The 26,627-nt window shown below is 40.5% G+C and overlaps 3 protein-coding genes across 4 annotated transcripts in view; 1 reads left to right on the top strand and 2 right to left on the bottom strand.

Moving 5' to 3' along the window:
- Window positions 1–26,627, top strand: part of MED12L (mediator complex subunit 12L) — a 319,974-nt gene that overhangs the window by 102,797 nt on the left and 190,550 nt on the right. For both annotated transcript variants that reach the window (XM_030575113.1, XM_030575112.1), the window contains 3 exons: window positions 1,627–1,841; window positions 2,925–3,029; window positions 3,529–3,705. In XM_030575113.1, coding sequence (XP_030430973.1) covers window positions 1,627–1,841; window positions 2,925–3,029; window positions 3,529–3,705 — 497 coding nt within the window. The remainder of the gene's footprint in view (window positions 1–1,626; window positions 1,842–2,924; window positions 3,030–3,528; window positions 3,706–26,627) is intronic.
- GPR171 (G protein-coupled receptor 171) lies at window positions 7,317–10,744 on the bottom strand. The gene is made up of 2 exons (XM_030575121.1): window positions 10,630–10,744; window positions 7,317–8,858 (listed from the first exon to the last, which is right to left on the bottom strand). Exon 2 carries the CDS (start codon window positions 8,800–8,802, stop codon window positions 7,852–7,854), a length of 951 nt encoding a protein of 316 aa, XP_030430981.1. The 5' UTR covers window positions 8,803–8,858; window positions 10,630–10,744; the 3' UTR covers window positions 7,317–7,851.
- P2RY14 (purinergic receptor P2Y14) lies at window positions 20,677–23,835 on the bottom strand. The gene is given in 5 exon segments (XM_030575120.1): window positions 20,677–23,243; window positions 23,245–23,305; window positions 23,307–23,767; window positions 23,769–23,795; window positions 23,797–23,835. Coding segments are annotated over 5 exon segments (990 nt in total). The 3' UTR covers window positions 20,677–22,841.

Genomic DNA, 26,627 nt, shown 5'->3' with positions numbered 1-26,627 from the left:
CTACAATACCCACACGAGGAAATAAGGAAACAGATCAACAGAGCCAGACGTGTACCCAGAAGCCTCCTACTGCAAGACAAACCCAAGAGAGAAACCAACAGGACTCCACTGGCCATCACATACAGCCCCCAGCTAAAGCCCCTCCAACGCATCATCAAGGATCTACAACCCATCCTGGACAATGATCCCACACTTTCACAGGCCTTGGGTGGCAGGCCAATCCTTGCCCACAGACAACCTGCCAACCTGAAACATATTCTCACCAGTAACTGCACACCACACCATAATAACTCTAGCTCAGGAACCAATCCATGCAACAAACCTCGATGCCAACTCTGCCCACATATCTACACCAGCGACACCATCACAGGACCTAACCAGATCAGCCACACCATCACTGGTTCATTCACCTGCACATCCACCAATGTAATATACGCCATCATATGCCAGCAATGCCCCTCTGCTATGTACATCGGCCAAACTGGACAGTCTCTACGGAAAAGGATAAATGGACACAAATCAGACATTAGGAATGGCTATATACAAAAACCTGTAGGAGAGCACTTCAACCTCCCTGGCCACACTATAGCAGACCTTAAGGTGGCCATCCTGCAGCAAAAAAACTTCAGGACCAGACTTCAAAGAGAAACTGCTGAGCTTCAGTTCATCTGCAAATTTGACACCATCAGCTCAGGATTGAACAAAGACTGTGAATGGCTTGCCAATTACAGAACCAGTTTCTCCTCTCTTGGTTTTCACACCTCAACTGCTAGAACAGGGCCTCATCCCCCCTGATTGAACTGACCTCGTTATCTCTAGCTTGCTTGCTAGCACACATATATATACCTGCCCCTGGATATTTCCATTACATGCATCTGAGGAAGTGGGTATTCACCCACGAAAGCTCATGCTCCAAAACGTCTGTTAGTCTATAAGGTGCCACAGGATTCTTTGCTGCTTTGACAGATCCAGACTAACACGGCTACCCTCTGATATTTGTCAGCTAATGGTAACTCATTGGCAAAAGTGGATGATTATTTCTTTTTCTTTTAATAAACTCCTCGTCCCCCTCAGATACATAGGAGTAACATTTATCAGTAGTAAAATAATCTTCCAAATAATTTTCTAAAATATTTAAAAGAATTTGAGGGTTTGTGTTCAAAAGGTGTTTAGTAAGAACATAATTTCATATAGTCACCCTAAAATGCCCCTATAGATAGAAACATAATAAAATCATGAAGACTTCTGTGGCGAGGTGAGGGGGAGAGAGAGAGAGAGAGATATCCTAGTGTGTCTATTTTTACAATATGTAATATGCTCGTACATTGTTAAACATGGTAGAAATACATTTAAAAAAAAGGAGAGCAGTGAATAAACTGCCAGTAATACAATGTGGGCAGAAGTCTATGGAGCAGAATGCTTTGGAATAAACTGCCAGAAGAAAGTTCTTCTAAGTATGCCAGTTATGCAGCACTGGATTAGAGTTGGCTTATTATGTAGAGAAGAAAAGCAGTTCTTAGAAGACAAAAATAAAAAAAGCTATGGTTAAAAATGGTTTTAAAGACTTTTTTTGTGGAATTGAAGAGCACATTTATGTTTTAAATTACAATTTAATTTTTTTGGTAGCTGACCCAAACAGTGAATATGAGAAGACAGAATTTGTGAATCTGGTGCTGCTGTTTTGTGAGTTTATTCGACATGATGTTTTCTCCCATGATGCTTACATGTGCACTTTAATATCGCGTGGAGACTTGTCAGTTACTGCAACCACTCGACTACGCTCACCTACTGGAGAAACTGTGGATGAACACTATTCTAAGGACCATGATGTGAAATTGGAGGTAAAATACACATCTTCACTTATTTCTCTTGCATTCAAGGTTCAGTATCAATAGCGGGGAGGGATAGCTCAGTGCTTTGAGCATTGGCCTGCTAAACCCAGGGTTGTGAGTTCAATCCTTGAGGAGGCCATTTAGGGATCTGGGGCAAAAAAAATCTGTCTAGGGATTGGTCCTGCTTTGAGCAGCGGGTTGGACTAGATGACCTCCTGAGGTCCCTTCAAACCCTGATATTCTATGAAAAACAGACACAAGGAATGCAGAACTTGAAACCTGATCTTTTAATAATTGGAAAAAAGGTAAAAAGGAAAAGAATCGGTTGCATTTGGAGTCCCAGGTCAAATGTGTGTCTATCTCGGTGCTTTGAAATACCCCAGCTGCAGTGCAGGTATAATGAATTCTCTTCAGCCGAAGATGATAATGCAAGGCAGTGCTTCTTATACATGTACTATCCCAGCTGGAATCTCTGAGTTTCAGGAAAGCAGATCAAAGTAAATGGGGAAAGGCTGTCATTAACTTGAGTGCGCTTTACATCAGGTCCTTAATTTGCTGAGGTGAAATCGTCCTGTAGCATAGCCCATATAGTACCAAAGGTCTGCTGCTTGCATTTCCTCAGTTTCTTTTTCAGCTCCCATAGTCTCTCAACCTGATTGAAACTTGAGGACATGGGATATGTTCAAATTATACCCTGTGCTGTTCACAGGGACACATGCATCAGAGGCAGTACTATCCATCAAAGGAGGGCAGGTAGCAATACTGATGGAAGCAGTTTTGAGTTCTGTAGGAGCCCCTATGGGCAGAGTCACCCTAGTATATATTCTGATTGTTGGTGAACAAGATCTGTCTTTGTCTGCCTTTCACTCAATCTGTCCTTGGTTATCTTTGTTATATGGGTATGAATTAGAAAACCTTTTATAAATTAGGGAATATTGTGAATATTGGCAATAGGAATAGTTTGTTTTTGCTTGATTTTAAACAATAAAATATTACTTAATTTTAAATGGGTGGAATTTTTGGCTTTGACCAATCAAACAGAATTTTCATTGTAATCTGACTGGTGTTTTTTCTCTCTCTGGTGATTATTAGGAACATAGTATTATGGAACATATGGGCATTGACTCAGGAACCACTAACATTTTTGATGATGTAGACAAGAGTGACTTTAAGACAGATTTTGGTTCGGAGTTCCCAGTAGGTTTAATTTTTTATTTTTCTGCACACTATGCATTTCTTTGCTCCTTGCTTGCTATTTGCACAAAAATGTGTTCTCCATGATTCTTAATTTAAACCATCTTATTATTGTCATATGGCCAATATTCTTTCATTTCCAATCCTTGTAGTGTTAAAGTATTGGCGATTGCATCATAATCTCCATACACCTACCTGTTACAGCATTGCTTCATTTCTACATTGGGGAGCTTTCACTGATTTCCACAGTTGTCCCTTAGGCCATCTCCAGCATATCAAAGCACTGTTAGTCTGTAAATACAGACTGTACAAATTCTTGGGGTAATGTTATATAATATATTATTTTTAAAAGTTGAGCCTGATTCTCTATTCTCATGATGGTTTAAATCCTGAGCATCTTCACTGAGGTAAATAGAAGCAGAATCAAGGCTATCATACAATGGTTGAATTGTGAATGTTTTAGTTTCCAGTAATCTTAAAATATTTGTTTTACATTACTTAGATTTTTTCTCCAATGCCTGGGGAGTCTTGTGAGAATGTCAACTCTTTGTTAGACAGAAGAATTTCAATTAACAGTGAGAAGTCAGTGAGGAGGGAAAAACTGAGAGAACTGATTTTTCCATCCAGTTATGACCACCTTCGCCATTTGCAATATGCAACACACTTCCCTATACCTCTGGTAAGTTAACTCTTTACATTTTAATTTTATATGTAAATGTATAGATTGCAGATGGTAAAGCACTTAGATAAAAGAATAAAACTGCTTGGAGGGCAAGATTTATCACTTAGCAGAGGTCTGGGGCACCACTGAAGCCTCTCTTAAGCCCCAAATGTGCTTAAATACTGAAAGTGCTCAGCTGCTAGAGTGATGAGAGTAGGTTTGCCAACAGTCCTTCATTCGAAGGGATGTCCCTTATTTATTCACCTCTGTACAATGATATTGGGAGTTGCTGAGGACTGCAAAAAGCTGCAGGCAATACCCCTGGCAAATGTAGGTGAGTGCTGCTAATTATTATTTTGTTGTTCGTTGTGATGATGATACTGATGATAATATTGGGAGGAAGGGTGTGGCAGGAATACTAAGAAAATGGTTCCTTCTTTTTGAAATACAATGTTGGCAACCCTAGATGGGTGTAGTATAAACACTTAAATATAACACAAGGCTTATTTTACTTTGATTTTGCTGGAAATTCCCAGGATTCACTGGAGTAGTTTTTTTTGTGTGTGTGGGGGATCCTGCCGTTCCCCCCTCCCCTTCCTGGAAAAAACTGGTTATGTCGTATGTAACCTCCTAAAAAAATATCTGCAGTAATGTCGCTAAGACCTCTTAACAGGTGTTAACTTCATATTAATATTTGTCTTTACTTTTTGTTTCTTTCTGAAGAATTGTATAATCTTAAGACTTCCTGTACTGGGTCATTTAAAATTTTTTTTTCCTGGTTTCTTTTTGATGATGATGGAATATGTGTGTTTAAAAATTAGGTTTGTTGTAGTTTTTAGATTATTGCATTTTTTGACTACAGCTTTCTAATGGACCAACCTGGAGATATAGATGAACAATCTGTGTTCCTGCATTAAGAATGAGATTCCCATGCTCCTTGCAAATGACCCAATAGACTTTGGGGAATTGTGTGGATCTTGGCAGGACAGAAACCACACACTTGCCAGTGCTGCATAGTTTTGCTATCCCCTTCCTGGCTGCCACTACAGCCTCTGTGTTAGAATTAAAGTTTCACTCTAGACACAGCTCCTATACAGACATTTGCAACTGTGGACTTAGTGGCCTAGCCTGCCTCTTGTTGAGCCTGCCTTCAAACTTCTGTGATGGCCTGTGCAGTCAGCACAGAGCCTATCTCTGCTGTACCTTGCCCAGGTGGAGTACCCCTGTCAGTCCAGTCCACAGTTGCCCTTGCCCATGGTGGCGCTACTAAAGTGACGACCTTCATCAGCACCTACTACACTGGGTATCTTTGACCCCAAAATATTATATTTACAGTTGCTGTGACACTAATTTTATTCTTAACCCTGTTGTGCAATGCATTGTATTACTGTGCCCAAATGTGAACCACATCTAGGGCACAAGATAATACGAGATGCAGCAAGGATCTTTTTTTGGTTGCTTCATGAGTGTTTTATATTTCAGTGAGCCTTGCATGTAGTTGTTTAGCTGTTTAGCTATAGACATAAGCATAGGAAATAATAACACATGGTGATATGCTAGATGAAGAAAATGACTACTGCATTAAAATACTCATGTAGGGGTTATGGATCAAATAAACAACCACACTGAATAGAAAACAGAATACTTTTAGTGACTGGAATTTTTGTTTTCTGTAGAATTAGTTGACTGCTGTCTGGTTAAATTACCAATACATTAGTTAGTTTTGCTGTTTCATTTTCTGAGTCACAATTCACGGTATAGCTGAGAAATAAGGGAATCAGAATGTATGAGATTAGTAATGGTGAAACGTGTAGGACTGAAGAATTAACGTAGGTTTTTCTTCCTTGGGTCTGGTGTTGGTTTTTTTTTTTTTTTTTTTTTGGGCATTTAACTGTAGGCCACTTGAGGAATGAAGGGAGCAAATTGACACACGTCCCTACCCCAGAAAACCCCACCATTCCAACACATACCCTTGTTGGCAGCTTTAGGAGAGTGGCCAAGTACTGAATAAGCCTAGAGGCTGAGCATGTGTCTCAGTCTAGAAGTGTTCATTCAAAACATAGGAAAACCAAAATTTTTAAAAAGACAATACAAAATTCCACCAACTATTGTAGCTATCAGATCAAGAGGTAAGATGTGATGTGGCACCTATAATCATCTCTGCTTTAAAAATATAAGATGACTGGGGTTGAATTTTCTTATTCTTAATTTCTTGCTATTAGATGTTGAATGAGCTGTCTGTCCAGAATAGTGTTGGGTGCTTGTTTACAGTTGGTCAAAATATGAATACGTTTTGTGGATCAGTAAATGAAAGGAATCTAGTTTTTTTAGAGTGGTAGCCATGTTAGTCTGTATCAGCAAAAACAACGAGGAGTCCTTGTGGCACCATAGAGACTAACAAATTTATTTGGGCATAAGCTTTTGTGGGCTAGAACCCACTTCATCAGATGCATGGAGTGAAAAATACAGGAACAGGAGCAGGTATAAATACATGACACCATCATAGGACCTAACCACATCAGCCACACCATCAGGGGCTCGTTCACCTGCACATCTACCAATGTGATATATGCCATCATGTGCCAGCAATGCTCTTCTGACATGTACATTGGCCAAACTGGACATTCTCTACGCAAAAAAATAAATAAATGGACACACATCTGACATCAGGAATGATAACATTCAAAAACCAGTAGGAGAACACTTCAATCTCTCTGGTCACTCAATAACAGACCTAAAAGTGGCAATTCTTCTTCAACAAAAAAACTTCAAAAACAAACTCCAATGCGAAGCTGCGGAACTGGAATTAATTTGCAAACTGGATGCCATCAGATTACACCTGAATAAAGACTGGGAGTGGTTGGGTCATTACAAAACCTAAACCTAAGTTCTCCTATACCAAGTTCTCCCTACTGTTACTCACACTAATTGTCAGCTCTCTGTAATGGACCACTCTCTTACCACTTCAATAGTTATTTTTCCTCCCTTTGTAACCTGCTGTTAATTGATTTATCTCATTAGACTGACCTCACACATGGTAAAGCACCCTCATCCTTTCATGTATTTATATCTGCTCCTGTTCCTGTATTTTTCACTCCATGCATCCGTTGAAGTGGATTCTTGCCCACGAAAGCTTATGCCCAAATAAATTTGTTAGTCTAGTTTTTGTTACGTTTCTGAAGTATTTTTGGTTTACCATTGGAATGAATCTAGACTGGCAGTAACTTGTATTTGTCTTTGACTATTGTACGTTTCAGATGTTTTATTTTCTAAATGTCTAAGATGTAAATACCATGTAGCTATTTTATTGGTGTCATTTTTTGTTAAAAAGTCTTATAAAAATCATGAACATACAGAAAGAAAAATTGAGTATTTTACATTTTGTCTTATGACTTTATGTGCTGTTCAATTTATCCCATTTAACCTGAGAATTTTACTGTAGTAACTTATATATTTCCACAATTTTAATACTCTGTGAAGTAGCAAAATGGGGAAAAAAGATGAGTATTACAAGATGGAAAAATGTATTTGTAAGCAACTTCCGGCACAATATAAGCAGATACACAGTGCATTTTAAATCAGTGCAGCTTAAAATCACTTTCTAGAGAAAGTGCCTTTTGAAATGTGCTTGGTCAAATTATGGCTGTGTGGAAAGCAGCTTATCAGTTGCTGTTGAGTACGTTCTTCCTTTATTATGGTAGGTAAATTAATACAGGAAACATTTAACATTATTGTTATGTAGTAAAGATGAGTCCAGATAACCTTAATCCATAAACCTTTATTAAGTAGGTTTGGATCTTTTTTGATAAATTGCATTACAAAACAAGTTTGGATCATGCTTCATAGGTACTTTTTGGATAGGTCTTTAGTATGACTTCATATGCTCTTAATTAAGCAGTGTGTTAAAATATTCCTGTAACTAGTACCAGGTCTTCTGATAGACAGAACTGTATAATATTCCAAATCAGTGTAGGAAGCTGTAAAGTAATAGTGATCCAGATCCATCATTAAGCTTTCCTTCTGTCCAGGGTTAGGGTTTGACAGTAATTTTATTGACACTATTAGTCATGTTCAGCAAACGCACAGCAGTTGTATATACATAAGCACACACAGCGTTGGTAGTCTAGGCTGAAATACTACAGTACTTTTGTAATGTGCCTCTTCTCAGTGTACTTCTTCTCCCGTGAGAGTCTTTGTTTCTTTATGTGCTGTAAAAGTCTCAGTAATTTTCAGTCTAAATGTCTTGGAAAGATAAAAATACAAAACAGGATCAAAACAGAGATTTAACACTGCCAACAGCAGAGTGGATTCCTTTGCTTTAAAGAGGGATTGTTTCAGAAGGCAATCGGTTATAGCATCGCTCTGGCTCAAAGTATAGGGGATCCGAACAATGTGGTAAGGAACGAAACACATGATGTAGCCTGCCGTTACTAACAGTATATTTACCTGAGCTTTCTTTACATTTGCATAACTCTCACTGTATTTGTGTCGATAAAGTTGTCTAACAACAAGAAAATTGGAAATAAGTATCATGGCTGAAAAATTAAGGAATATTGCTGTACATATGAAATTAGTAAACACATGCCAATCTTTTCCAAATGTTGTTTTGAAATCAATACACCCCACAGTAGGCTTTTGTTCTATTTCTTTGATTGGAATCGCCATGTTAGGTACCATTATAAGGAGAACCATTATCCATACAACTGCAGATAACATCTTGGCAAATCCAGGTTCTTGGATTCGATAGATCTTAGTACTGTGCATTAACTGAAGGCAGCGGTCCATGCTTACCAGTCCCAAAAATATGATTGATAAATACATGTTAATATAGATGAGGCAAGCTGTGACTTGACAGTGGAATATCTTCAGTTTCCAGGGGGCAATACCTAAGTCAACAATTATTTTTACCGGCAATGCCATAGTCAACAGGAAGTCAGCTGTTAGGAGGTTAATTAGGTAGATGCTCATACATTTTTGTTTCTGATCCTTTTGAGTGAACGCCCATAGGGCAAAACAACTCCCAATAAATCCAATTAGGAAAATTAAATAGTAAAAATAGGTAAATGGTTCCATTTGTCTGTAGACACTGCAATTTGAGATATTGCTTAAGGACATTTTTAATTATCCTGTGGAAAAGGAAGGTGTGTTGTCTACTTAAAGATATCCAGAACCTAAAAAGAGAGAAAAGTAAGACATTGGAGAGAATTAGTGTGAGAATTTTGTTCTAGTATAATTTCACAAAAATGTGTGACTAGACTTGGTAATGATTTTCGTGAAACTGAAGTATTTGTATTTCTCAGTGTCTGGAATAGTTCACATTATGTTGCATGGGTTTCATTCATGTTTAAGCAATTTATTGAAATATCTTTGGTCCCTTTCCTGCAAACACTTCTGCTTAAGTACGTTCACTCATGTGAGCAGTCCCTTTAAGTGAATGGGACTATTTGTGTGTGTGTAAAGTTACTTGTGTGTCTGCAGCAGGGCTGCCCCTAGGGGTTTTTCTCCTCAGGGTGGAAAACATTTTCAGTGTCACCCAGCAGTTGACCCAAAAGGAATAAACCCCAAAACAAAACCACACAACAACAGATGAGTGGAGCAGCAGAGTAAAATAAATAACTAAATAGACTGAAGGATGTGCCCTCCACAATGGTGATTGGGCACCCTTAAAAGTTGGAACTCAAGGTGATCATCTTACGCCTAAGACTGGCCCTGGTTTTGCTAGTTAGTTCATTGGAGTCACATTAAAATGTAACTTTTTTAAAAAAATGACACTTTTACTCAAAAAACCAAGAACAAACAAAAAACCAAACCAACTCCCCGAAATCCTCCCAGTTAAGTTAGTTTATAAAAATATTATAGCATTAGTAAACATTAATAATACTCTGTCAAAAGCAATATAGGGTCTATCCAATAGAGAGAGACAGCAGAGTAGCTGTGCTCGGTACTAAATATTTCTAAACCTGTTGATTCCTCTAGTTGAACAAAAGAAAATATATTTGAAGAATATTTTATGTAGCTCAGAAAATATTTAAAGAATCTGTCAGTCGTCTGCTTCATATTTTCAGGCTTCATTGGACATTTAGGGAAAGGAAAGTGTATTTGCTTAGATGGGAACCTAAGTATTATTATTTTAACTATCTGAAACTACCGTTGTATATCAGGTTGTTGTTTTTCTTAGTAGCTACACTGGCATTGACTTTAGTTGGAACATGTTGACTGAAGAGGAAATGAGTGTGTTAAAGTTTTTCTGAGAAATAAGACAAGGAAGCAAGTCTTTGTTGAAATAGCATTGAACCATACCAGCTTTCTATTTATATATTACAGTCTTTTTCATTTGCTAAAAATTCTGTTTGTTTTAGTGATCAAACATAATTCTAGGTTAAATGTTGCCTGAGTAGTAACAGTTGACAATGAATCAATATAACTTAATTATTGGTCTCTGTGTATTGTGTATATAAAAATGCAAATATTTGAAGTTACTCATGGCTAGAAATAGAAGATCTATGACATTATTATAATCACCCTTTTGCAAATGAGGATATTACTTTCCCCAAAAAAGAGATTATTAACCTGAGGTTAAATGAAATTGAGTGCCCACAAGGTACAGAGGAAATAGCTGGTTTTATTCCTGAGCCAACAGAAGGTGGGAGCCAAACTCCCAATATGAGAGAGAATTCACTGTGTCATTCCACAATTACTATTCTGCTTGATTTCAGATGAGCTCGGGAATGAGCTATATCTAGTGCTCTTTGACTCAGGGACCTCTTCACTGGAGGGCAAGATATTCAAAATGATTATAATGAAGTAATGCTTCATAAGTGCAGTGAAAAACATTAGTGCTTTTAATATTTAACCTATTCGTTTTTCAGTGCATTTGGCAATATATTTACCTTGATGTATATGAACATATTAAAATGTACAAAAAGCATTTAAAATACATACCTTCTTTTTTAGATTCTGGAGTCTCAGAGGCATTAGAAGAAAGTTTGTAAAATGCTTGATTAGTCTCAGTAGCTAGTCACATCTTTGTCTGATAATATGTTAATCCTTTCCCCTTTTGCGTTGGCTGGTTTTTAAAGGAAATGTCTCTGTGGTTTTTAAATGTGTAGATTGACGTATTTAAAACCAGCACTCAAATTACTAACCACCTGGAAGTTACCTAAAAGGGTCATGATAGAAAAATGTTAGTGTTCACAGAACAATCCAAAGTTGCCTTTTTCCTCTTTGGGAGAAGATGTTATGGAGCAATGTTTTCTTGAGCTGAAGGCAAACTGACTACTGCTGTCATGGGGCCATACCTTGCACAGCCTTCTAAACCTATTAATTTCCATTGACTTCAGTGAGATATTGAGGGCACATTGAATCTTGCAGGACAAAACCAGGGTGAACTGTGTGGGTAGAAAACAGCCAGTTAAAGAATGGAGTTATAAACTCTGATGTGCTAATACAAATATAATGGATTATTGTGCTTTAACATTTTGGTGGCATTTGGGTAATTTCTATCACTTTAGACCAGGGGAAGGCAAACTATGGCCTTTGGGCCATATCCGGCCCATCAGGGCTTTCAATCTGGCCTGCAGGATTGGCAGTCCCGTGGTGCAATGCGGCTAAGGCAGGCTCCCTGCCTGCCATGGCCCTGTGCTGCTCCCGGAAGTGTCCAGCACCGCATCCCTGTGGCCCCAGTGTGCTGCCCTTGTCTGCAGACCCACCCACTGTAGCTCCCACTGGCCAGGAATGGGGAAGTGTGGCCAATAGGTGCTTCAGGGTGGTACCCACAGGGAAGGGCAGCCTGATCCACCCCATGCCCAGGAGCCACTGCCAGAAATGCTGTCTGCTTCCGGATGCGGGCTAGGGCTGCACACTCTGGTGGATCAAAGCAAGTTCGATACAACGCGGTTTCACCTATAACACGGTAAGATTTTTTGGCTCTTGAGGACAGCGTTATATCGAGATAGAGGTGCATGTTGTAATAAAAATTAAGGTTAACAAACATTTATTTAATTGAGAATGAGGGATTGGTGACTCTCCGCTCAAACCTTTAGTTTATTTTAAGACTGAAACTTTGGGCTTGTCTGGATGGTGGTGGCAACGCTAACTAGAGGTATGTGATTTGTGCTAACATGCTGGGATCTACTGCCTGGTGTTGATGGTGCTCTCTGAAAGGTACCTAATTCACGTTAATGTCGTCCAAACAGGACTATGTTAATGTGAAGCAGGTACCTTTTAGAGACTGCCAGCAAGGTCTGTATGTGGCAATTAGAGCCCAGCATGTTAGGGAACTTTATAATCCCTGGCGTGCTTTGCTGTTCTGTATGGGGAAGCTTTGTCACACTGTGATACAGTATGGCCAGAGGGCAGCAGGAGAGGGTTAGAAGGGAGCCTTATTCCCTGTAGAGAGAAGAAAGTTGGCTATAGATTAATTAGAGCACCTGAAGCCAATTGGAGCACCTGCAGTCAGTCACCTGATTAAAAATCCCTGCTTCAATCAGACAGGGGAGGAGTTGGAGCAGAAAGGATTGGTATTGGAGCTGAGAACAGTTTGGTGGAGTTGGAGCAGAAATAATTGGTGTTGGAGCAGAGAACAGTTTGAAGGGAAGCAGAGGACAGTTTGGAGAAGTGCTGCGGTGGACTAAGAAGTCCTACACCCTAGATAAAGGGGCACCTGGCTTGTGCAGAGGGAGGGCAGGAAGCCCCCCCCCCCCAAGCTGAAGAGCAGGTGAGGGAAATAGCCCAGGGGAAGGAACCATCAGTTCAAGTGGTTCACCACTATCCTCAGGGCCACTGGGCTGGGACTTGGAGTAGAGGGCGGGCCCAGGTCCCTCTCTCTCCCCTCCCCTCCTCTAGGACACTAGTGGGGCAGTTAATAATCCAATTCAGGGGCAAGAAATGGCGCCTTGATCCCACCCCCCCCAAAGAAGAGAAAGTGCGAGACCCATCATAATAGTGCCGGCAATTTGTCACACACACATTCACTTAGGTTCCCTTTTACTACCCACCTTGCACTTTCAAGTTATGGCTGGAATTATAGTTAGAAGCGCCAGGATGCTGTAACTAAGGGCTGGGCTTGTGGCATGTGGTTTGGAACCAGAGCAGAGGTGTCAGAAATGAGTAAGTCTTTTCTTGCAAGAGTTACAGTCCAGTTTGCAGACTTAAAAGTTTCAAGTGCTTTTATTAAGTATCTGAGCATATGGACGTCTTTCTGAACCAAAGTCAAGTTTCAAATCTTCTGAGGTTTGTCCAGTCACTACTAAAAATAGATGGGTTGAACGAGCAGCAAAAATCTTCATATTTGCTTTTTAGAGCTAGAGAAAAAACTCAGACACTAGAACAAGCTCTTGAATTTAGCCTAGGGGCCTGTGGTACTGACAATAGTACAGAGAAACTAAAATGTATAGCAAACTCTCTGCAGACAATCGTTAAGATCTCAGAAAGCTGAATGACATGCCAAATGGAAGTAGCGATCACCACCAAACAAAATACCCTTATTGCCTACAGGGTTGGGAAAATCCTTTGCAAAGAAACCACTCTGTATCTGGTTTCAAGCTTAGTCACAAACTCAAAACTCAGACCATGTTTGTCAAATGTTTGCAAAGGTTCATAAAGTTTTTGAGCAAGCCTGAATTCAGTTTTGAGCAAATGTGGGCTGAGTTATGGCTTCCCACCTAAATCATGCAGAACTGGTGTTTCTATATGTTTTTAACATGAAACCCAAGGTGCTGAAATTAAATTAATTTAAGGATTTTGGAGTTCAAGTTGAACCCAGATCTCAGAGAACTTCTTCAGGTATCTAAAAGAAGCAAAAAAAAACCAACAACCTGGATCCACCAGGAGTGAAATGTCTCTATTTTTCTGAAATCTTTCTAGTTATTCAGAAGGGGAGGAGGCAAGAAATTATCTCCAAATTAATAAAAATGCAATTTTTCATTTTAAGATATTGTCTTTATTTCTGGATCAGCACCCCCTCACTATGCTGTCCGGTTTGTGTCAGTTATTGAAGAAGTCAATGGGGTTCATATATATTTGTACTTTTTATCATGATCGCTGACTGATCTAGCCAAAGGTATCAAGACACTTTTATTTTAAGCTCCCTTCTTGCAGGAGGCAATACATCACAGACCTCCTACACGTCAGTGTAGGAGAAAAGGATAGGACTTCCATCATAGTCAGAAGTTAAGAAGCAGTGATATGACTCTAAAAAGTACAAGGCTGTATGTAACCCTTTCTCTCAGGAGGAAGAATGTTATAAACATAATAATCCCCATCTGATTAATTTGGAGTGTTAGTACTTGAATCCAGAAAGTTTACATCCACCCATCATTTAGGCCTTGATTCAAGAAAGGATCTCTATTTGGGAAAGCACTGAAGCACATGGTTAAATACTTTCCTGAATCAGGGTTTGGCAATCATTTGTTAGGCCAATTACTAATGTACGTACTTTGTGACCACACAGGGTATGTCTGCTCTGCAATTAAAACCTGTGGCTGGCCCATGCCAGCTGATTTGGGCTCGGCCTAACGGGCTTCTTAACTGCCGTGTAGACATTTGGATTCAGGCTGGAGCCCAGGCTCTCGAGGACCTTGTGAGATGGTAAGGCCCCAGGGCAGCCTGAGCATGAACAGTACGCCACAATTAAACAGCCCATTAGCCCAAGTCCATTAACCTGAGTCAGCTGGCACAGGCCAGCTGCGGGTTTTTAATTGCAGCATAGACCAGGGGTGAGCAAACTTTTTAGGCCAAGGGCCACATCTGGGTGGGGAAACTGTATGCAGGTCCATAAATGTAGGGCCGGGGCAGGGGGTTGGGGTGCGGGAGGGGGTATGGTGTGCAGGAAGGTGCTCAGGGCAAGGGGTTGGGGTGCAGGGTACAGGAGGGGGCTCAGAGCAGAGGGTTGGGGTTGCAGCAGGGGGCTCAGGGCAAGGGGTTTGGGGTGCAGGAAAGAGTGCAGAGTGCGGGGGGGTCTCAGAGCATGGGGTTGGGGTGCAGGAGGGGTGTGGCAGGGGGCTCAGGTCAAAGAGTTGGAGGTTCAGGGAGAGGGTTGGGATGAAGGAGAGGTGCGGAGTGTGGGAGGAGGCTCAGGGTGGGGATTGGGGTGCAGGATGGGCAGGGGGCACAAGATGGGGTTGGTGGCTTCAGGAGGGGGGTGGGGTAAAGCAGGGAGCTCAGGGCAGAGGGTTGGAGTGCAGGGTGTAGGAGGGGGCTCAGGGCAGGGGATTGGGGTGCTGGAGAGGTTCAGGTACATCGGGGGCTCAGGGCAGGAGGTTGGGGTGTATGAGGGGGTGTGGAGTGTGGAAGAGGGCTCAAGGCATGTGGTTGGGGTGCAGGAGGGGTGTAGCAGAGGGCTCAGGGCACAGAGTTGGGGACTCAGGGCAGGGGTTGTGGTGATGGAGGGGTAAAGAGTGCAGGAGGGAGCTGGGGTGCGGGAGGGGGTATGGAGTGCAGGAGTGGGCTCAGGGCAGGGGGATTGGGATGCAGGAGGGTGCTCAGGGCAGGGGGTTGGGGTGCAGGAAGGGATACTGAGTGCAGGAGTGGGGTCAATACAGGGGGTTGGGATGCTGGAGGGGTGTGGCGTGCAGGAAAGCTCAAGGCAAGAGGTTGGAATGCGGGATGGAGGAGGGGGTATGGGGTGCAGTAAGAGGCTCAGGGCAAGGGGTTAGGGTGCAGGAGGGGGCTCAGAGCCGAATAGTGGGGTGCAGGAGAGGTACAGGTGTGGCAGGGGCTCGGTGCAACAGGGGTGCGGAGTGCAGGGGTGTCAAGGCAGAGGGTTGGGGTGCAACCCGCCCTGGCCTGCTCGCCCTGGCCTGCGTCGCTCTCGGAAGTGACCAGCATGTCCGGCAGTGGCTCCTAGGGGTGGGGGCGGGTTGGGGCAGGGGGCTCTGCTATGTGCTGCTTTCACCTGTGGAGACCACTCCCAAAGCTGCCATTAGCTGCGGTTCCCCGTTCCTCCGCCAGGGGTCGCAGGGGCGCAGAGCTGGCTGCTTCCGGGAGCAGAGCGGAGCCAGGACGTGCAAGGAGTCTGCCTTAGCCCCGCAGTGCCACGGGCCTGGCAATCCTGCGGGCCTTATTGAAAGCCCTTACAGGCTGGATCTGGTCCGTGGGCTATAGTTTGCCCTCCCCTGGCATAGACGTATCCACGGTCTCATGGACTTTGCTCCTGTGGAGTTTCTAATCCTCATCAGAGTGAAAAAGATTGAGAGCTGCTGCAATCATCCTCTGACTTGGGAAGGTCCTGGTGGGTGTGACTGCTTCGGTCACAGGGGTTCACTTTTGTGGTATGTGTTGCTGTCCTGAATCCTGGAAAAATCTTTCTTGCTGTCTTTTGCTGTCACTTTTAAAGAGCAGCTGTGTGAATGTGGGAGCATGAAACACACGTAGATATATAATGTGGAACAATACACACATAGGAAAGAAGCAGGCAGAATGCTGATTAAGTAGCTGAAAACAGTGTTAGAATGGCTGTATTGGTAGACATGGCAGTGTAAATGGAGATTCATATGGCATTTTCCTAGAGAGGAGAGTTACAAGGATATTTGCACAATCACATTACATGTGCAACCTTTCTGCTGTTGGGATGTAGAAGAGCAACATATTCAGAAGCTTGTTCGGGCCTCAGAAATACGGTAGTCCTGACATGGAGTGAGTTACTGATGAGATGAATTTGGCCCATTGTCTTTGGATCCTTTGGCTTATAGACTCATAGACTCTAGGACTGGAAGGGACATCGAGAGGTCATCGAGTCCAGTCCCCTGCCCTCATGGCAGGACCAAATACTGTCTAGACCATCCCTAATAGACATTTATCTAACCTACTCTTAAATATCTCCAGAGATGGAGATTCCACAACTTCCCTAGGCAATCTATTCCAGTGTTTAACTACCCTGACAGTTAGGAACTTTTTCCTAATGTCCAACCTAAACCTCTTTCGTTGCAGTTTAAGCCCATTGCTTCTTGTTCTATCATTGGAGGCTAAGGTGAACAAGTTTTCTCCCTCCTCCTGATGACACCCTTTTAGATACCTGAAAACTGCTATCATGTCCCCTCTCAGTCTTCTCTTTTCCAAACTAAACGAACCCAGTTCTTTCAGCCTTCCTTCATAGGTCATGTTCTCAAGACCTTCAATCATTCTTGTTGCTCTTCTCTGGACCCTCTCCAATTTCTCCACATCTTTCTTGAAATGTGGTGCCCAGAACTGGACACAATACTTCAGTTGAGGCCTAACCAGCGTAGAGTAAAGCGGAAGAATGATGCACATTATGTACAATGTGAAGTTATATGTTGTTATGTTACAAATAAAGATGTCAATTTTAGATTTCTCTCAGCTTTGAATTCTTTTGTGTGTATCTGTGGGTTGACTTGCCGAACTCCAGTGTGTCTGTATAAAGTTGCAAAACACACACAGGAGTTGGCATCTCACACACTAACACAGTCTAAACTGAGAGAAATATGAAATTGACATTTGTGTTGTAACATTGTATTTGTAACAACCTAACCATAGTGGGGAAAAAAATTCTATATTTTAGAGAGTGAGTGAGTGAGTTTGAAAATATAATTTAATGAGCAGCTGGGGAAAATCTTTATTTTTAATCTGGGATTTATGTTGATATTTAAATATTTACACAGTATTAGGAGGTGATCATTCTTGAAGATGTACTAAATGGCTTTTTTTCTTTTAGCCAGTTATTGTGAAAGCTGAGTTTAATATAAACTTCAGAAACCCAGTAATCAGGACACAAATAAAAGAGTCCTGGAATTTTCCTTTATCCCTTTCTAAACATCCATTTTGTGATTATAAGCTTTGTGATTAAAAACTGTCCTTAAGGAGTAATTGTTGAGAAGTTTCATTACCAGTATTCAGCCATGGAGTTCTTATGGAGGTTCTTTCATTTATGATTTTCTTCCTGTTTGTTTGTTATGAGGAATCCAAGTCAACTCTGGGTCTGTTTGTACTGTTTCAAAGTCTCTTCAGGGAGGCTCCTGCGCATCTTTTTGGGAAGCAAAAAGAGGTTTTTCTTCATATTTTTAACTCTACATATACAAGCTAGCAAGTTCAGCAAACTGTGTCTTTTGACTTTCGTTTGACAGATTCATTTTTTACTCCATAATACATTTACAAAAGATCAAAGATTTGGATCCTGCCACAAGGGAGTTATAGGTATTGTGAGCAGAAATATTTATTTTCGGGTTGAGGGGAAGGGATGGAGTTTAATTTTTTTGAGTTAAACACACAGAATGGTAAATTATTATTTTGTAGTTCAATGTAACTCCTGTGTATTTAAGGCTGTAATTCCCTTAGGGAGGGGCGTAGTTCTTGTTTGGCACACTGCACTGTGTGCAGCCAAGCTGCTGTATAAAAATGGTAATAAGCAGGGCTTGTAAATGACCTAGTGCTGTACTTCATGTCAGCTAATGTCAGCTGTGTAACATGTGATAGCATGTATCTTCTGTGACAGGCTATGGTGTAGTGCTTTTATAACGTGTAATTAATTACTTTTAATTAATTCATGTTTACACAGTGCTTTAAAGATGTGCAGTGCTGTGTAAGTGATCCTTATTAGTTGATCTATTATGAGATGTTCCTGTTAAATATACTTCCATAAAAAGGATGCATTATTAAAATCTTAAGAAGAAAATCAGTCATTTTGTGGGTGAAATCCTGACCATGCTGAAGTCAATGGAAGTTCCCCCACCTGACTTCAGTAGGGCCAGGATTTCGTCCTCTATGTTGACGGAGTTTGGGATGAGCTTTCCTCCATTACATTAATTCCCATTTTCTGAGTTTAGCCTTTGCTTCTGAAAAATGTTGTGGTCTGTTGGTGGAGAAGGAATTTGAAGTCTAATTTGAAGCTCCAGTCCAAAGTATTAACCTAAATAACCCATAGCATGTTAATGAGAACATTGACATTTGTCCGATGTAGCTCGTGCATTATCACTACAGGCTGGAGCAGGTGTATGAGCTGGTGCATAAGTTAAATTGTGAGATTTATGTACTCTACATTCGAGTTTTATGTGCCAGATCACCTCAAGAGTTTGAGTGGCTGAACAAGTGAATCTTAAGAAAAAGATGGTTTTGAATTCCATTTAGAAATTATGTTTAAAACCTTATGAGGAACTTCATTTTCACAGTGCAAAGGTATGCTTTAAATTACCCTTGGCTTCTCATGCTGCATGTTACCTCTACCCAGGAGGAGAACAGAGATGGTTACCTCTGCAGTAGACACAAAGTACATTTCAGTCTCTTCCTTCTCAAAAGGAACACAACCATGTTATTACAGTGGAGCCTAGGGTGTCATGAGGAAGACAGTTCTTCTACAGGGTACACTTCACATGCTTACGTAGCTGCCTAAAGTGAAATGGCACATTTCTGTTTAGTTCTGAACCAGTGGAAGGAATTATAGAAAGTAAGTCCCTTCTTGGATGGTTGGTGACAATGGCATGACTGCAAGACTTCTGGCCATCTGGGGAGGCAGTTGGAGTAGATAGTCTGCTGAAGGTATGCATCTCACTTTCTTTCAGAGGTAAAGTTAACCTTCTTAGTGTAGAATACATTTCTGACCTCACATGCAAGCCTTGTCCTTTCCAGTTTATTTAGCTTATTTTCATTCCAAGTAAAAGTGAAAAGCACTGTGAGGGGAAGGGAGCAAAACTTGGTTTAATAGGTAGGCTGGTTGAGACTTGTGCCTGGTACAGACACCAAAATATAGTTGGATCAGTGGCTATGAATGCACTGTTCTGCATCAGTTACCCAGTGACGGATTGTTTTTTAATAAGGCAATATAAAGAAAATAAGCCCAGAATGCAGTATTTCTTTGAAAAAAAGCATAGCGAGCAGCATGTTTTCCAGTGTAACTCCCTAATATGTATCTAGTCATTCAAAGGCATAACATGCCAACCTGTTGGGGCGAGGAGGAAAGATTTTTCCAGAATATAGATATGTTTGCATAATTACTTTTTAGTAGTGAAGATGAGGTTTCATAAAGGCATGTGACAGAAGCAGTTTTCATGTCACTCTACTAGTACTCTTTCACTAACCCTCCTGTTTAGATAATGTAGGATATATAAAGGGGCAACTATGCAAGGCACTAGGTGCTCTTGCCATAAATTACAATAAAAAAATGAAAATCGCTCACAAACCAGTAGATTCTCCTCCTTGACAAATCTGGATTTCTCTTGCTAGGTGGAGCTAGTCTACCAATGCAACCAGTGCAGTTTCTCTGCATACTGTTTTGTAACCAGACTGATGTGTCAAGGAGACCTGAGGCAACATGGCAAATATTGTTTCTGATCTTAAAAGAAAGTTCACACTAGATATGAACCCAAGCTGTGACATTCAGATGAAAATCTAAACCTCTGCAAAATGTAGGGATGTGAAGGTCTGGGATTATGGTGTGGGACCACTTCCAATTCAAACAGTAATATCAAGGAGACTCTAGATGGTTTTCCAAAAACATGGTGTTTACTTTCTAGTCCCCTAGGGCAAATCTGGCATAGGTCAAGAGTGACAAGAAGCCATTACTGTGGGTTGGTACTCTCAAATAAGTTCATGCTAGACATGGCCTCAACAAACGGATTAGGGATTCAGTGAACGCATTTATTTACTGATTATCAATACAGCCATAGCCTTGTCACCAGGATGCCTTATTTTTAGTTAAAAATGCATATTGGTTACGAACTACCCTTTCATACTGAGAGACTGTCCTTCCAGAACAGTGGTAAGGCAAATTGGCAGGATCCCTGTTGGAAAAACTCGTGTTGTTTCCAGTAATAGAGAGTAAAACGGAGCGCTGCCATTTCCAGAGGCGTTATCTGGAATCTTTTGTAAACATTGCATTCACTGGCCCACTCCCCATGTAAAATTATAAAATTCAAACAAACAAATCTAGCTGCATTGAAAAAGAGAGGCTTTATTTTTTTAGTACAAACACAATAAAAAGTGCAAGATGCACAATAAAACATATATACACACAAAAATAAATGAAATATAGGTAGTTTTCAGTCCTTTGTGCAAAGAAAAACAATATAACATAGTGCCCAAAACAAAGCAAAAATACAAAATCATTCTTTCCAGGTTCACACATGTCCTGATTAAAGAGAAACTAATAGCTCTGAGTTTTAGGTACAAAAAGCTAGTTTCAGTAGACTTTTCTCACCTCCTAAAAAATCACTGTTAGTGAAGTCACAGCCACTTTGCCTTGCAGGATCTCTGGTGAAGACTAAACTTCATGCTAGATGGGGATTGTTCATCCCATACATATAGTAATAACTCAGTCTTTGCTGATCTGAATGGGTATTTAGTTTTTCACTTACTAAATCATCTGGGTGGGTCACTATTTTCCCTTAAATTTCTTTTCTGCCTTTTTGTACATAAGCAGCAGTTGCTGTGTACACATTACCTGGTATTAGACCAAATTTACAGTCTCTTTGAAGGACTTAATCCACTCTCTGATATGCTGGCATACATTTCCATTTGTCTTGTAAAATTTACAGCTATGCATAGTATGAGCAAGCCAATGATTTGACAAGCTGCTGTATAGAATAATGTGCATGGACATGTTACCAGAAAGGATTGTGTTTTGAGGGCATAGAGCTGTTTGAAACTAGTCATTGGAGAATATGCAAATGATACACTAGGCGTTATCTCAGCCTGTAGAAACAGCGATAAGATTGGTACATCTCAAATTTTCCCAGTACTTAATGGTCCAAAATACAAGAATATTGGCCTCACATCTAACTCCAAAGCAGAACAGCATATTAAACATGGGGCTAAACTATTTATGCATAATTTCAGTAATGATTTGTGTGTTTAATCAGTAGACTGGAAGACTTTTATAAAAAGGCCCATTAAAATATCCTTTCTTCATCATGAAGTCCTGTAGAATTTAGGAGAAAACACGTTTGTAGAACCACCTTCTCTTGCTTAAAATAATGTATCTGTGCTGTAGAATTCAGTAGGGTGATTTCCATAAACAGACAGAATATAGTTTTCTGTTACTGTCTGTAGGTTGTAGGAATCACTCTTATAGATTCCTGTAGTTTTGTTGGTCTTAAATTAGATAGCAATTTTCCATAAAGGTTTCAAATAGATTTTCATGAACTATAAAATTACCTCCTGTCGCCAAATCATTCTAGAATTCCCCAGGTTCTACACAGAGACTTGAGGATCTGAGTTATGTGACACCTTTATTCTTTCCTATTTTCCTTTAAACTGTCCTACAGTTGACTGGTTGGAACCAGAATCCATCATCTCAGCTCTTCATTTTGCTAGAGATTCATGCAGGGCTCTTTCTTCCCTTTAGGGGCTGACTTGGCCTCTGTCAGCCATTCCAAAACAGTCTGATCCTGAGGTCAGAAGTGGTAGAAGATATTCTCCATCCCTGAGCTGATTTTTTTTTTAAATTCAATGTCAGTTGCAAAAAGTAGGGGAAAAAATCAATCAGTTTGGGGTGAAATTGTTGAATCCAGAAGTCTGTTCCAGAGTGAGAATTTGAACCTAGGTCTATCACATTCAAGATGGGTGCCCTAACTACTGGGCTAAAGGTTATGAGTGGGGCATAGTGTCACTAGCAGCGTCACTACCTCCTCATCTTTCTCCTCCTCCTCCTCCTCTGGCCATTTTGTGAATGCCCAAAACTATTTGTGTCAAATTTGCGAATAATTGGAAGGCAACTGAAACTGCATTTTTCATTGAATAAGCTTTGTCCAACATTTTTTGTCCAGCTTTGCTATTCAGTCACTCCCAAGCCCTTGTTGCTAGCTTGTACTTCTTATGTGCTCCAGGTTGGCTTATGGAGACTAACAGGCTGCAGCTGTTGCGTAGTTCTGCTGGTTAATCCTTGCCACTCGCATAGAACCCAGACCTGCATGTCCAGCTTTCTACTCCAGTCATTCTCCTGTCTGTCCTAGGCCTCAAACAGCTAATATATTCCATTGTAAGAAGTTATAGTTTGAAGTAATCTGGAAGTAGTGCATAGTACAGCATGTGGTAATGCTTTTTAATATGGAAAACAAATAGCTGAAATGCTTTTTAAATTGACACCTCATGTTTATTGTTGCACATGCTCTTCATTTATCCAGTTCCTTTGTTAACTGCTTTGCAATCTGGAATAATTTTCCATACTATATCTTATAAGAGATATGTGAATTTCTGAAATAATGACGCTTTCATGTAATGTTTGACCTTCTGGATTTAGAGTTTTCTATTTCACCTAAAGTTGTCAACTTGAGATGCAGTTTTTGGTATAACTTTTCTCTAAAGGGCTTACAGAGAAATAAATAAATAATGGGATCAAGGCACACATTTGCAGCGGAGAGTAACAGAGTAAATTCTTTTGCATAGTACAGATTTTTGCTTGACTGACAAGAGAACTGAGATCCAGTTTGACCTTAATGTGTAGGAAGTCTGCAAAGATGATATGGCACAAAACAAATGACAAATACAAACATGATGCTGAATATATTGCGATTGATTTTTTCCCTAGTTACTGCTGAATTTCTCCTGAACTTTCTGTAGGAACTATATATTTTTCTTGCTATTGCACTGTAAAAAATGATTAACAGAAGAAAACACAGTCCAGAAAATTCCTAGGCAAATATAGCTTGAAGCCTTATGCCACTGTAGACCAACTCACTTTTAAGAGTACACACTTTTTGGAATTCTTCTCTGTAGGACTTTGGTTAGTTAAAATAATATTTGGAAATGATAAAAACATGAGCAATGCCCATACGACTACAGAGGTAATCTTGCTGTAATTAACTGTGTGAACAAAGGAGGTAAGCAGAGGCTTTACAATTTTGTAGTATCTGTCAAACCCTATGAGGCCAAAAAATGTTATTCCAACGTACATATTTAGGTAAAAAATAACAGCTGAAAATCGGCAGACTAAAACATTGATCTGCCAAGGCCCAATTTCTGAATCATTAAGAATTTTGAAGGGGAGAGTCAGGCTCATCAGAAGGTCGGCAACAACAATATTCTTGAGATAGACGACAAAGCTTTTCTTGCTAGGAACATGTAGAAAAATCCATGCTGCTACACCATTTAGCAGGATTCCTCCTATGAAATGAATCCATAAGCCAGTGGGAATGACCATGAGTAGTTACTACTGAGCTGTAAGTGCCAGTTGTCTTCTGAAGCGTTTATGCTTGAGTTGGACATCTTAGAATATTTCAGTCTGTGTTCCTGAAAGCAGAGGGAAAACAGTTTTACCAGTAAGACAAATTGGATTTATCTTAGTGTGTTCATGTTGCAGTTGATGCCTTTCTGTGAGTAGGTGCATGTTGCACATGCTGAACCCTATTCTGGTACAGGAGCTTCATTGTGCCAAAAAAAAAAATAAAAAAAAATGGGGAAACTTGTGGGAAGATCTGGTTAAAATATCAAGGTGATCATTCACTAAGTGATATAAATTTTGTAAATTGTGGGTGTCTACTGGAAGAAAAGTCTGCTTACAACATTACTTATGTTAGAAAAAATGTGGATCAGAATTTTTTTTTTAATTTTCAGCACCACGGATTTCCTAGAGCCTCAAGTGCATTTTCACTTTAACGAAATTATGTTTTTAAACACTGAAAATTTCATCCCCCCCCCTTAGTGTACTACAAAGTTGCACCCTCTGAGCATGGAGGGTTCCAGACACAGCAGAATCTAATGAAGTTCTGTTCTGCGAGAGTAATATGTAAGGCATGATTTCAGGTGCTTAGAGGAGGCTCCCTGTTTTTTGTTCTATAGCGGAGACAAGATTGATGCTAGTGGGGGTGAAATTGGTGGATATATCCCTGCCCAGATCCATTGCCCACTAGGGCCGTAGAGGCTGCCCCAGTCCTGAGGCTGGAGTCGCAGCTGCACAGTCACTCAGTTGATACTATGTTACTTGGGGAGTTGGCTTTCTTCCTGTCATGCCCCCATAGAGATACCAACTCCAGTTACTTGGGCTAGGTACTGGGAACAGGATTTGGAGCATAGTCCATGTGGTTTAATGAGTGCAGATATATGCAGTTACAAAGGTCTGGAGTTTTTAATTCTAAAGCCCGGTATACGATAGATATCTTGTATGTTATTAGAAGGTGTGAGGGAGGGAAATGTTGCTTCAGCAAATTTTATATTCTGTATATTGCACTTGTAAACAAGAGACTGGGGAAGAACACTAGATAGTGCCAGCATCCCTTACGTTCTCTGAAGGAAAGCCGTAGAGCAAGTTGTGCTAGCTGCACTTAGTTGTTAGTAGCACAGTTTTATAAAGACACATTTGTACACTAGCATAAGATGTGAGCTAGAACTGTCTTTTAAGGCTCCCCAAATTAAAACCTAGAACATTTCTTCGTGGTCTCCAGAAAATCACATCTGTTGTCTGCTCTGCGATTGCTTTGACAGAAGATTTATGTGAGTCTATTGTCCTTGTTAGGAACTGAACAACCAGTATTATATATTGCTGCTGTATTTGGCAAACTATAAGAACAACTGAGAAAACAAAGCTCTCTGGGGTCCCTTTGAAAGTAAAGCTTTTGCTTGTTGTCATAAGCTTGATTTGCAATGGTCACAAGTGAACCAAAAGCCAAGAATATCAGATCCGTGGGATCCCTGTGCGTGGGAGGCTGGAACTCAGACACAAGCTTGTGGTAATTTTAAATACACTACATGGGAAATTTTCTTAGAAATAGAACTGCATAGTTGCGTCACTTTGCATACTATATTCGAAACATGCCTTTTCAAGTGATATTGCAGATTTTAAGTCAGTCACCTTTAACTTGGAATAGGATGGCATATGGTATATCAAGGGTCCCAAATTTTCCCAGTCATAGGTTCAGAGGCCCACACACATCCAAAGGTCAACCAATTTAAACTCCAGCTGTCAATTGTAGTTGGGAAAAGCTGTGTGTGTGTGTGTGTGTGTGTGTGTGTGTGTGTGTGTGTGTGTGTGTGTAAATGTGTAGGGCTGTTAGACTATAGTCACAACGTTAATATATGGGGAGGATCTTTAAAGGGATAATGAGGTTAATTCACCTAGAGCTTGGGAGGAAATGATCAAATATAGGAAGGTTAAAAAAAACTTGCTACAATTTTCCCAACTGAAATGTCTAAAGCTAGATACCTAAATCCCTATTTAAGCACCTAAACAGAGCCTTATTTTAGATGGGCTGGGTACCCACAGCTTGATTTAAATTGATGGGAGTTGTAGATACTCAATATCTCTGAAAATGAGGCCACTTTTATTTAGGTATTAAGGCATCTGTGTTTGAAAACTGTAGTCCTTGGCTACTGTCCTCTTCCCTAAACCCTTGTTTGCACTGTATATTTTCTGTTTAGACTGTAAACTCTTCTGAACAGGGAGCTGTCATGTTGGTCAAATGCCTCGGAAACATTTGGGTGCTATGTAGAAAATGAGCTCTATGCACAAGAATTTCACTAACGACTAGTCGCTCTGTATCTGTTAAAGAGTTTGGGCAAGTTCAGGTGATGGTCCTTGCTCAGATGCCACAGACTCTGGAGGGTTGTCTCAATAATGTTGGCGCAAAGGTGGGTATAGAAGAGCTTTGTATGTTTTCTCTAGCTTAAGTCCAAGACATAGGATTCCTTAGAAAAAGATTAAACTTTCAATTTTTGCTTAGTTCAGTTTCATTTTAACAGTTATATAGTTCATAAATATATTATCTAGACTATACAAGCTGGCTATATCTAGGGAGTGGCTGAAATTACACACAGGACAGAATTTGCAAGTCAGCTGAAACCAGCAGCGTACCCTTACCTATCTTATTCTGATTTGATAGGTTGCAGTGGTCATTTACCGAAATGTCAGTGTTCTGAGGGAGTTTTGCATCCCAAGGGACGGGGACTTTTTCTTCGTTGGGTAATCTGTACATAAAATGAAAAAAACAGTTTAGTTGTGTGTCAGTGGTTACATATCTCCTTAAAGAGTATTATGGGGGAGCTGACAGTAACCCCTGTATTTA

Source organism: Gopherus evgoodei, chromosome 9, assembly GCF_007399415.2.
Source record: "Gopherus evgoodei ecotype Sinaloan lineage chromosome 9, rGopEvg1_v1.p, whole genome shotgun sequence".
NCBI classification, from domain to species: domain Eukaryota; kingdom Metazoa; phylum Chordata; order Testudines; family Testudinidae; genus Gopherus; species Gopherus evgoodei.
This window is presented reverse-complemented; position numbering and strand designations above follow the sequence as displayed.